The sequence below is a fragment of the Ips typographus genome, linkage group LG6 (assembly GCF_016097725.1).
Source record: "Ips typographus isolate SLU linkage group LG6, UJ_Ityp_2.0, whole genome shotgun sequence".
In the NCBI taxonomy this organism is placed as follows: Eukaryota; Metazoa; Arthropoda; class Insecta; order Coleoptera; family Curculionidae; genus Ips; species Ips typographus.
Window position 1 is genome coordinate 2937348 of NC_138427.1, and position 13013 is coordinate 2950360.

Here is a 13013-nt window from a genome sequence, read left to right on the forward strand (position 1 = left end):
GAGCAAAGTGGAAACAATTAAGTCCAATTATCGCCTTCTTCCAATTTACTTCAATCAAATTTATTCTTTTAGGGCTGCTCTTCAAATTCAAACAGTAACAAAAATGAACAATCGATTCATGTGAACAACAGTTGCATCATGTTCGCTACACTTCCAATTAAAGTGGTCCTCCGGGAAATTAACCAAAGTCCCATCGGTCCAATCTGCTTCAGATTCGTATTACGTAACACTGGAAATTCTAATTATTGCTTTGGTTTGAATAGGCTTCGACATGCAGTCGATCCGAGATGAATGAGAAAAATTTGATTATCGGCTTACAAAATGTGAGCCCAGCAGTCTTGTAATATTGAATATCGTATTAAAGATTAAATTACATTTAGGGTCCGATTACTTTGTAATAAGCTTTTGGTTCCGATTTAATTATTGATATTTGTTATTTTGGATTTGTTTGATGTCATGGATTTAGAGATGGAACAGATCATCTGTCGAACCAAAATTAACAAATTATCCATTATCATGATTGACACGTTTGACAACCTCAATTAATTTCAGACTATCGATTTTTATTTTCCCGTCAATTTGACAACTTTTGCGTTACATTTTTAATGAAATACTAAAAATGACAGTTTTGACAGTTTCAATGTTGAAATCGTCAGTTTACGTTACAAGTCACATCATCAATTTGTATTTCTTTAAATGCGTTTTGACGATTTCAATTTTTTTATACGGTAATTCTGACAGTTTTAATGTCAAAATAACATTTTTGGCAAAAGCAATGACAGATTTTGGCATTTTTTTTATTGTCGAATCAGGCGCTTTTGACAGCTTTGTCAAACCATGCAAAGAATTGTAAACAACTAAAAATTGACTAAAATAATAGAGTAAGTCAATTTTCATAAAATTTTACCATTTTGCAATATTTAGACCTTTAAAATTGACTAAAATGACTGAAAACAGTCCGATAAGTCAATTTAAAAATTTTTTACTATTTTGATCTTGAAAATTAGCGAAAATGACTGCAAATAGTCCATTAAGACAATTTTTATAAAATTTTATTCTTTTGGCCTTGAAAATTGACTAGAATGACTGCAAATGGCTCAGTAAGTCAGTTTTCATAAAATTTTACTGTTTTGACGTTGAAAATGAGTGTAAAAACTACGAATGGTCCAGTAAGTCAAGTTTTTACTGTTTTTACCTTGAAAATTTTTGACCAGAATCACTGCAACTGGTCCGGTAAGTAATTTTTCAGTTTACGGTTACAAATTTACTGTTTTGATCTAGAAAATTGACTAGAATGATTGCAAATAGTCCAGTAAGTCAATTTTCTTAAAACTTTACGGTGTTGACCTTAAAAAATGACTAGAACCACTGGAACTCTGGAAAAACTGCAAATGGTCGAATAAGTCAAGTTTTGTTATAATTTTACTGTTTTTACCTTGAAACTTTTTGACTAGAATAACTGCAACTGGTCCGGTAAGTAATTTTTCATAAAATTTTACTGTTTTGATCTTGAAAATTGATTAGAACGACTGCATATCGGCTAGTAACTCAATTTTCATAAAACTTTACGGTATTGACGTTGAAAATTGACTAGAACCACTATAATTCGTCTAGGAAGTCAATTTTCATAAAACTTTATTGTTATGATCTTGAAAATTGACTAGAATGACTGGTAATGGTCCAAAGTCAGAAGAAAGTCAGTGTTCTTAAAATTGTACTGTTTTGACCTGGTCTGGAAAGACTGTAAATGGCCCAGTAAGTCATTTAAAATAAAATTTTACTGTTGTGACCTTAAAAAAAATTTACTAGTTAGGCTGCAAATAAACCGGTAAGTCATTTTTCATAAAATTTTAGTGTTTGACCCTGAAAATTGACTAGAATAACTGCAAATGGTCCGGTAAGTCAATTTCTATAACATTTTAGTGTTTTTTAACGTTTTGTCCCTGAAAAATTTGACTAAAATGTCAGTTACTCCGTTAAATCAATTGTCATAAAATTTGCCTGTTAAACGTTTTGACCAATTTTTACCCCAAATTCTGGCGATTCAAGAAAAATACTCCAACTTAAAGCTAATTTAAAACTATGCTCAAACTGGATTTATGAACTTCGACGTGATAACTCCCAACAACAAATGATTTCAATTTGGTACATACAAAAACAAAGTGCGTCTTATAAAACAATTTTCTCCTAACAATATCATTTGACAAGCAAATTGATGTAATCGAATAAAACGACGTTGAAAAACAGGCCCAAGCATTACAAAAGGGGGTTGGTCACATCAACCTTGTCTGCAGATGTTCTCGAGGGTTGAAATCCATTTCTCAAATCTTGACTCTATTAAAGTGGCAGTAAACTGGGGGATTTTAAAGCTCGTATTTTATAATTTAGGTGCGGTGGTGTCCTTTTTTAAACTACGCAGCCCCGAAGAAAAAATAATTCAGCTAACTGTTATAAACGATACGACCGAGTCGCTGAAATGAAGGAAATACGTACGTTTAAAACGCGAATGCTTTTATATTTAATTCTTTAGATGCAAATGGAGATTAAAATGTAAGTTTCACATGGGGGACAGCAATTTACCTTTTAAATGTAGCCGTTTGACTACTAGCGCTTAAAAGGTGCTTTTCATCGAGGATTTTCCAAAGTTAATAAGGCAATTTGTGTCTAATGGAATGGTTAAGAGGATTTAGTTACTTTTGTGAAACGTTTTCATTTACTACGAGTTTACTCGTTATCCGAATGTAAAATTAATGTGCTTTTGCCCCGCATAATTTTCTGTGAAACTATCAATCTTTCACAGCCAAATAACCCACGATCTTAATATACAACGCGAAGAAATTAAGAAAATTAATGTTCGAATTATAATTTAGTTAGTTTCGCACATAATTCTCGTCGAGAACCGTGATAATTACTCTGCCCGCCTTTACAGGAAAAATAATCTGATATATGCTGTTACGTGAGTAATTTAACTATTTTTCAATTAATTTTCCTCATTACTATCTAACTTGATCGGGAATTATACGACCGAAGTGGTACTTGGATCAAATTGTTACGATATGACAATGTTTGCAAAGATATTATCGAATTCGGCTTTGTTTTACGACAAACCATTTGAAACAGACATAAATTGATTTTTGGCGTCATAAATCCCTCCAAAAAAAAACTGGATAATACAATTGAAATTAAAGTGTTGCCCTGAGAGGGCGCGCAAGTCTGGAATCAAGATTAGGAGGGAGGGAAAAAATGAGATAAAGAGGAAAATGATGGCCAACTTGGTTGGGTAATGGAAGCAGCCGCTTACAAAAAAAAACGGGAAAGAAAGATCGGACGACAGCTTGGCAAAGTTGGGTTAATTTGCAGTGTCATAAAATAGATATTTTGTGTTTTATATCGTTTTTATTATGATATGTGCAGTATTTGAATAAACGTTAAAGGTATAAATATCATAAAAACTGATTTATAGTTAATTTTCAAGATAGAAGAGATAAAAATTGACTTACTGGACTATTTTCAGTTATTTTAGCCAATTTTTAACTGATTGATGATGATCTTGGTTGGCGACAGTCTGTTGGAAGCTTTACAATAAAAAAAATATCAAAATCTGTCATTCCGTCTGTCAAAAGTGTAATTTTGACGCTAAAATCGTCAAAAATTGTCAGAATTTCATTAAAAGAAGATGGTTAAGAAAGCCAAAAAGTGTCAACTTCCAAGACTAAAACAAGACTGAAGACCAAAAGAATGACAAACAACCAGCTAATTTTATCAATACCGAGAAAGACACGAGATCCAGAGTTGTCCTAGTGAACATTGTCATTGCCTCGTTTACAGTGAACCCTCTTGATCAGTTTGCAATGAGAAGTAACACAATAAGGAAGGTTGGGAAGACTTGTCTAAAGTAGGAGCAGTTTTCAGTTTAGATTTGGATGTTCTAGTTTTGCTACACAAATTGGTTTTTCTAAATACTTTCTCTGTCTAGTTTCATTACTTTCACCAGTGGAGCACACTGTAAGCTAGTTTCTCTCGCCAGAGCTCGATGTCGTATGTTATTTGCCACTATTTGCCAGCCTCGGTGTAAAACTCTAATAATTTACTACCTGACCGTGCGCTAGCCTTCCAGTAATAGATCCACTTATATTCTATGGGGATTTGTCGAGCCGCTCCAGTCAACACCGATTCGATTAGCTGTAATGTCGAATTCCGGGAACATCGAGAGGGTTTTGGAAAACATAAGGCGCACGGCCAACACATGTGAACAAGTGGAGCACGCCAAAGTACGGCACACACGATCGCCCTATTTTTATCGGCCAGTTTGTCGAACGCACAGTTGATTTACTATCTTTTTCAGGTTTACGACTAATTTAGTATTTTTGACTTAGCAAAAAAAATCCCAGCTTCACTCATTCATTTCAAACATCAACATGTTGGAATATTCTGCAACCCAATCTAAAACTTTATTTTTCTAAATAACCTGTATCCGGTAAATTTTGAATGCGCGCTACCGAATTTATTGTGTGTGCAGCATAATATATTTCTGGGAATGGTGTGGTTAAGGCAGAACTATGCAAATCTTCCCACAATGACAAGAGCATATTTCCGCTGCAATTTGTACCAGAAATATGAAATATCGATGGCCCTTGTTCGCTAACCAAATGCACTTGGTAAATTTATTGCATGAATTATTTCTTCAATTACATTTTTGTTGTAGCTGAAAAGACTTTGTTAGTTGTGGTTGGTACGTGCAATCATTAATACTCTTTTAAAGGAATTTAGGAGAGAAAAGCAAACAATTTCTACTTTCTGAAACCTGTATAGGATATTCTAGCCTATTGTGTTTATAAATTATTCAGTTTGAGGCGTATCTCGCGATTCTCCATGTGGCGACTTCCATTCCGGGGGACTGTCCAGACAACGGCCTGCGGTCTTTACATAAATCTGCCAGATGCATTTGCGATATGGTTCACTGCCACTTCCAAACATCCGGACTCAGTTTATATTAGAAGAAAATTCACTGAATAATAATTTGCATTGTAAGCTACACCGATCGCATATTATAACAATGAGGAGAAACACGAATTTGCATGTCTTCTTTAGCTATTTTGTTTATACAATGTGTTTGAAAATGTTCAGAAGAAACTAATTAAGACAAGTTATTAAACGTATCAAACACTAAATAATTTTAGTTGTATTTGGCAAATAGTCCCGTTTTGTCGTAATAGTGGGTCACTACTTGATAGCAGGCACTTATGTTAGCCAATTAAAAGTCGTAATTCAAGAGGGAAAATTTGAAAGTTGCGGCTTTTCCCATCTAAATTAACGAATTTGCATTCAGCATCATTGCAGCAGAGAATTTCATTCTGAAGTTTGAGTGTAGCTAATGTGTTACTTTATGTGTGTGTGTTTGCCTAAATCTAAATATGGCGTCCTAGTACAAAATAAAATATAAATCCTGCTATTCACAGAGGCGACATCTGTTGCTTGTAGTAACAGCAATGCTGCAGATATAAACGAAAGTGACATAAAACCGATAATCTTCAGAAGACTGAAAATTGATTAACTTTGACAAAAACTTTAATAATAACGCTGAAATCAATTTTATAGCATTTATTCATAAAAAAGCTAGTTTCTGAAATTGCAAAAAATTTAAAATTTTAATTTTTTAATGCTATTGTGAAGTAGGTACCTCCTAAACTAGTAAAGAAACAAAAAAAGTGCAAAAGATCGAAAAATTGCGTTAAAAGGTTACAGAAACTAAATCAGCATTTTGAACTGACAAATTCCCACTGAATCTACATACAAAGTAACCAAACTCTGAGCAACTCACTTTTTTGGCTTACCTTGTAACACCGGAAGCTAAAGTGATGTTAGTGCACACTAATAGAAAGAAGAAAAATAGGGATTTTTGTGTGGTTTATTGTTAGTGAGTGTCCCAAACCAGCCAAGATATCGACAGCCAAAATATTAAAGCATTTTTAAAAAATTTGGAGTTTTTGCTCTCCAAAATCGATTTTGTGGAAAATCTCCTATACTAATACGGAAAGAAGAAGAAAATTGCGTAACAAAGATCAAAAAAACTGAATCCGTCTTTTGAACCGACAAACTCACCCTTTTTGGCTCACCCTGTATACCAGAATCTATTTAAAGTGATTTTGGTATACAGTACTGAAAAGAGGGAAAAAAAGGGATTTTTTAGTGGTTAAGTTACATGTTGTTGTTCCTCAATCAACAGTAACCAAACTCTGACAATCTTCACTTTTTTGGCTCACCCTGATACCAGAAGCTACTAATGTAATTTTAGAACACACTACTAGAAAGAAAAGAAAAAAGGGATTTTTTGGGTGATTTACCGTTGTTAAACCTCAAAAAACAGCCTAGCTGTTGTCTGCCAAAGTTTGAGGAAATGGAGTTGTTGGTCCCTCAACATAAATTTTCTAAAATATCTTTTAAACTAGTAGAGAAACGTAAAAAGTGCAAAGGATAGAAATTACGTAGAAAAGGTCAAAGAAACCGAATCTGGAATTTAATTTGACAATTTTCTTCCGTTTGTCTACATACAGGGTGACTAAACTTTAGCAACCTTAAATTTTTTTGTATGTAACACTAAGGTAATATTTAGTAAAAGTGGTTCAATTCAAACATTGGACTTGGAAACCTTAGTTTGTCATAATTTGTGATAATTAAAAAAAAACATAAAAATCACTTTTGATCTAGTTTATTTAAAAAAAAAAACATTTTATAAATAAATAAATAAATATATATGGCAAAATTGCATTCCGCACAGCATCTTATACACACAGAGAGACTTGAAAATCCTACAAATACATAACAAATCAGTCTAAAGACCTGCCCGTTATTTACGAGTGTCCAAAGGAAGTACCCTACCACCAAAAGGTGACAACTTGTCATCGTCGAAAACCAAAATTTCCGCATCTGGATTAGTCGAACCACCACGTTCAGCCAAAAGTTCATTGACATAGGTATCTCCAGACAGGTCAAAAGGTGTTCTACGCTCATTTTCAGCGAACTCCTTTACGTCCAAACTGTTAGACTCAAAAGGTTCCACGGGATCAGCAAAACTCCATTCTGGATTGCCGTCCCTGTCTTCATCCCATTCGGTATTTCCGGTCGTGTGTTCCGGAATCGTTGATCCAGTTTCGTTCGATACTAAAGTTGATGATCCGTTATTAATGTCCAGAGAATTGGCGTCTTCGTCGAAAGTTTCGAGGTTAGCGTATTGATCTTCTGATGATTTTTCAGTTTCGTTGAATTGTTGCTCAGAACCGTCGGTCACGTCGGCCTGTGGTGAAGAAGAACAAAGTGGTGCAGGTGAAGAAAGGTGCTAAACATGCAAACATCAATAAATAATCTCACTAAATATTAAATTGACGTGCTGGTGAATGATTTTATTGCCAGTTTTATAAAATAATTCTATTTACATCACTAATTCATCCAACAAACATGAACAAACATTTAACTTGATTATTTATCGATAAATGCCTTCATACACTACACATAAAAAACTTAGTATTAAGCAAAAAGTTATATTCCAAAATTGCTGTTTAAATTACAGCTTTCTCATGCAAATTTGTCACTAATTTTATTTTTAACTGCCATGAATCACCATTTATCTAGTAAATTATAGTTAAAAACATTAGGATGAATTTGTGTGAGCTGTTAGTGCACGTGTAATTTGTTAGTACAAGCTTAAATGTGTATAAAAAAATGTTAGAAAACACTTCCCATAACTTCAGGGGTGAAAATAATAATTATCTTGTGTAATACCTTAGTAATGATTTATTAAATATTAGACCCTTTACAGCCCTATCAGTTAAAAATACCTTAATTAAAAATCTGATAATATATTAGTTTCCTTAAATACAAAACTGAAATATAATGCCTGTAAGTGTATATTTGTAAAACGTGTAAATGTATATAGCTAAATAATATTTATAAAATAATATGGCTATAATACTTTGCTATTCAACCCTACAAGTTTATTGTCACTTGTTAAATTTACAAATTAGTAAAACTGATTTAAATCATATAAAGCTTAAAATACTTAGCATCATGCAATATCTTGTAGTATATTAATATAATTAAGCAGCTTTTAGTTTTTCAGGCGACTTATCCGAATTACCAACCTCTTTAGACTTGAAGATTTCGTTTTCCATGCTGTTGGCAATTTCTTCTCTATCTTTGGATGTTGAATTTTCCGGAACCGCTTCAGCTTCGTTTTCAGTAGTCACCACTTCACTGTCTGGTTTCACGTCGATGATACGAACTTTAAAGAACGTTCCTCCAAAATCATCCTCGTTCTTATATTCAGTCTCGTTGATGACGACTGTGTGACCGTCGATGACCTAAGACAAGATATTTGTATGCAAGTGATTCACTTTTGCTGTGAATACCGAGAAACTTGTTATTGTTAGTTCTTTTGGTTAATCCAATGACACTGTACACTGTTTTAAGATATGAAACAGTTATGACTATGTTTGTTTCGTTACCTTGGTGATAGAGGAAGTGTTTCCTTTGGACAAATCAATTCCGGGTAAAATCGGAAAAACTGGAGACTCAAATCCTGAGGGAAAAGGTGACATATCCTCAGTGGAACTGCTGTTACCAAGAGATGGGAAACTGCTGATTAGGGCTGAGATTTGCTGTCTCATCCTTTCCATTATACCTTTTTTAAAAAATATATTTTTAATAATCTTGAAAGTCTCACACACAACGCATAACTAGTCACTCAACCATCATCATTACTTTAATTAGAGCTTAATCTCATACAATACATAAACATGAAACCAGATCAAATTAAAAAATGCAAAATGGTTAGTAACTAGTGATTTATAAAACCTTTACAAACTGCACACGTAGCTTCCATTTTGTCTTGATACACTGAAGTGTAAATTGTTTAAAACTTAGATAAATAGCAACAACACACCTACTTAAATGCACATAAACGTTGCCTACCTATATTTAACATATTTATTAATTGCTTCTTGCCTAAATTAGAAACTTATTGATTAAATCTATTGTTTTTTTGAGAAATATTATAGTTAATGAGATCATCAGCAATTAGTGTCACGTATTGAAAAATAGAAAGCCAATTTGTGTGAGCTACGGGTATTTTTTTAATGTAACACACTTATCAACCTGTAATTTTATTATCAAACTAGTGCACGCTGTTTGTAATTATTTTCTATAAACGACATTTTTTTTTGTAGATTTTAAACGTAAATAAAAATTGGTTTCTAGGAAAGTTTAATAGGGAAATTTACCTTCTAGGTTATCAAAAAGTCCGCCAAATGCGTCACTTTTGAATGGATTTTCCCATCCACCCCCAAATATGCCAGTGTCCACTATGGGTTGATCTCCATATGTTTTACTGGGTGGAACCGGTTCAACATCTTCTTTAAGATTGGCTAAAAAACAACAAAATAATCAAAAATTAGTCAGAAAATTTGATAAAAAAAAAAACATTTTCTTGTGTTTAATATTGGCTCACTCAAATGTTCATATCGTTAAAAATTTGCACAACTTCTGGAACAATTTAAAACAAACGTTGATAACTTGTTGTGTTATCAAGTGACAAAAAAATGTTTAATGAGTATTTATGTTAAAATTGATAACAAAACTGCCGTCAGCAGTGAAGGAGGTAACATTTTGTATTATTATTTACAATTTAGCAAATTATCAATTTTACAGCAAGTTGTATTTAAAACTTAGTAAACAGTAATGTAAAAGACAATTTTTAAAACTTACATTGGAATAACAGTTTTAGATTTATCAGTGTTGTCAAATTGATCAAAATCAATATTTTTTAACAAAGACAAATGAACAATATAAGCAGCGTTGGCAAATTTAGTCGAAACTAGTAGAAAATACTTGAAACTTTACTATAAGTATATAATAATACAATCTTGTAGAATATGAAACTCTTTACAATTTTCGTTATTTACATATTTTGTAGCTCCTCATAAAATTGAGCTACGCTCAGTCGAAATAGAGTTAGACAGTTTGACATTTACACACAAATTTTGGTTTAGTTGACTAATATTCTTCCCAGGTTAAATATTTGCACTATTTTTCTTGTATACATCAAAGCAAAAAATCAATATTTATTTAAATAATATGTAAAAGGATGTTCGTGCATTTAAACATGTTATGGTCGACACATGTAATGAAAGTACCATGAGTAAGCGAACCGATCTCAACAACATCGAACTATTACGTGGTTTCAAATTCAAGGTGAACACAAAATAATTGTCTTGTAATGAATTCCTTCCGCTAATCACTGGTTTATTGGATAATCGGTGAAAGATTAATCGCATCCATGCCAGTCGTCACATAAGTGAACTAATTTGTTTTAGAACTGATATTAATGTCAAAGTTGAACTAGAGAAAAACAAATTACTGGAGAAAATTAGGTATGAAGTCACGTGTCTGTCTGGAGCTTAAATGTCATTTAAATGACTTTTAGCAATTTTTCCAACTAATTCAATTACAGTTGAATTACTTAAAGCGCAACCGACTATTGTAGAATGAGATTTTTTTTCAAGTTATCAGTTTCCTTGCATTCAATAATAACTCACGGTGTTTAAGAATACTGAAAAAATGATTAGTGTGATGATTCTGATTAAATTTTGTTTATCTTTTAGAAAAAAAAACAACATTATGACTATAATTGACTGTAACATCCGGAAAATGACTATTTCATTGACTTCAACATATAGTTGCTTGATAGTTCTAATTTTAAAATCAAGGTTGATAAAACCTAAATATTTCTATACTAGCATAAAATAATTCTGGAATCTTCAGTGTGTCATTTTAAAACGTAATGGCAGTCACGTTTAGGCAAAACATTTATTTTAAATAATATAAATAGGATCAAAGGTCCGGAAATCGGCTTGTGCGGTAGGTTAGTCAATTAACATTCGGCAATGATACGTGGGTTAAAAATGTGATTAGATTAATAATAAACGGATATAGCATTGGATGATATTGTGGAACTTCAGATAGTTATGTGAGAATAATTGGAAGATCCATTAAATTATGATTGAAAAACTGTTTTGTCTAGCGTTTTGCATTTGGTTGGACTTTAGGATGGTTAATTGGTAACCCAAATTGAAACTGGTAAAATGCAAATTGCATCAACATTGCTACTACCTTGCGCAAATTTTATGTCCTCACGTTAATGACACACAGTTTACAATAATACAAACTGGTACTCTAGCAACAAACCAAAATTACCGGTAAAAACATGTCATTGTCGTAAAACAAGTTATTTTAAAATGGTCGTTAATAACGATAAATATATCGCAGACAAGTAGCTTTTTAAAGTATACCTTCCAATGGAAACGCATCCGGTAATTCTGATATAACTTTAGCAAACAAATAACATAGCTGACTCGTAACAATTTACTGGTAACTAATTTTTATTCGGTTTCGTGATGTTAGTCACTTGAATCATTAATTCTTCACTACTTAAAAGGTAATACAGACGTAATTTTATACTTTGAAAGAAGATTTCATCCTGTTAATGTAATGCAAAAAAAATCTGTTGTTTTACATTGAATGGTAAACAGTTTTTGGATAGTTGGGTCAAGTAACATGTAAATTGTAAAGGTGCGGTTGTTGGTACTTTAGTGACTTGAATACAAGATCACAGATAATGTAAAATAATTATAAAGTGCAAAAATACTCACCCGGTAGTCCTGAACATAAAGCTAGCAAAGTGGTTAGTAAAAAAAGCACAGCCCATTTAGGATCCATAGTTTGCCAGTGGCAATATCACTTTTTTAGATTTTCCCGCAAAAACTGAAATTGATTTAAAAAAACTGATTATAATTTATAAACAAACAAATGGGAGCCCGTTTGAGGTCGTTCGTATGCGCTGATTCTCTGCTTCGTAGTCGATTTCTGTGCGTCCGATCGTCCTCCTGCTAAAAATATATAAACCTGCTTTCTGCTCTACTGTTTCGAACCGATCCTCTTGATTTTGCGCAACTGGCATTACATGACAAGGTAAATCCGGATTTTTTTCGTAATTTTCATGTGTAACACGTACATGTCAGTACATTGAGGAAGTACGACGTTAAAACTTAGGTGGATTGCTTACCAAAAATAGTGGAGTTGAAGTTTTAAAAGTGCTAATGACAGGATCAATCAATATACTGATGACATTGTCGTTTAAAGTACAGAAACAGTCAAAGAATGCTTATATTGTTTGTAGTTTTGTGACTTTTTTACCGATCACAAACCACAAAAAGTGTTGCAATTAGTCTGAATATTAAAAAATCATACAAATTCATAAACGATTTGTGACAGTTACTGATTCACTATGATTTTAGTTAAAATTTAATTTTTTATTATACCATTTCGGCTTAAAAGAACTCTCCAATTTTTTCTACTGCGTTTTTTGGATTTTAGGTTCACACTGGTGTATAATGAAATGCAATATCAGTCATATGTCTGAATTGACATGTAGTTAAAAAACGAAGAAGTGTTCTGAAATAGAATAACTAAAATTAGTAATATCAGTATTTCTGGTATTTTTTCATAAATAATTCTTTTATTTTGACATATTGGTTAGGTCAGCTTATTGTAATAGAAATACACTGATGAGAACCAAATTCCAAAAATGTTCCTGCATCAGTCTTATACTTTACTTACCAAAAGTACACATATCCAAAGCAAATTTTTTGAGCTAACAGTATAATTGCAATTTTGCAATAATTTGTTCAATATAGTAGGTACATTAACCTTTAGATTCATTATTACAACTATACTGAATCATTGAATTTATTGGTCAAGGTACAGCAGTAAACAATACCACAAAATCATCTATTAAGGAATGTTTAAGTTAGTTTTAATTATAGCCATCGAATAATCCATACAGAAGTATAAGTTATATTATAAATATTAACTTAATAGGTTTTACTAAAACTTAAAGGCTTTTTGTTCAAGTTTAACTTAACTTTCTCACCTTGATTAGACCCAATAGCCTTCGACTCCAA

The 13013-nt window shown here is 32.4% G+C and overlaps 1 protein-coding gene across 3 annotated transcripts; it reads right to left on the minus strand.

Annotated features, from left to right (window-relative positions):
• Positions 1–6693: 6693 nt before the first annotated feature.
• Positions 6694–12020, minus strand: vir-1 (virus-induced RNA 1). Of its 3 annotated transcripts, none has more exons than XM_081981197.1 (5): positions 11703–12020; positions 9276–9419; positions 8502–8677; positions 8139–8357; positions 6694–7336 (listed from the first exon to the last, which is right to left on the minus strand). In XM_081981197.1, exons 1-5 carry the CDS (start codon positions 11767–11769, stop codon positions 6848–6850), a joined length of 1095 nt encoding a protein of 364 aa, XP_081837323.1. In that variant the 5' UTR covers positions 11770–12020; the 3' UTR covers positions 6694–6847. The 3 variants fall into 3 exon arrangements, with proteins under 3 accessions (XP_081837323.1, XP_081837324.1, XP_081837325.1); XM_081981198.1 differs by having other exon boundaries at positions 6694–7294; positions 11703–12005; XM_081981199.1 differs by lacking the exons at positions 9276–9419; positions 11703–12020 and adding an exon at positions 8851–8964.
• Between the last annotated feature and the right edge of the window lie 993 nt (positions 12021–13013).

What these genes read in the sequence shown, in the direction of transcription:
- vir-1 (XM_081981197.1), bottom strand. Translation starts at nt 11,769, where the DNA reads ATGGATCCTAAATGGGCTGTGCTTTTTTTACTAACCACTTTGCTAGCT. An exon ending in TTTATGTTCAGGACTACCGG is followed by an intron (nt 9,420 to 11,702) that starts GTGAGTATTTTT and finishes GTTGTTTTTTAG; the next exon opens with CCAATCTTAAAGAAGATGTT. An exon ending in AAATCTTCAAGTCTAAAGAG is followed by an intron (nt 7,337 to 8,138) that starts GTTGGTAATTCG and finishes TTGCATGTTTAG; the next exon opens with CACCTTTCTTCACCTGCACC.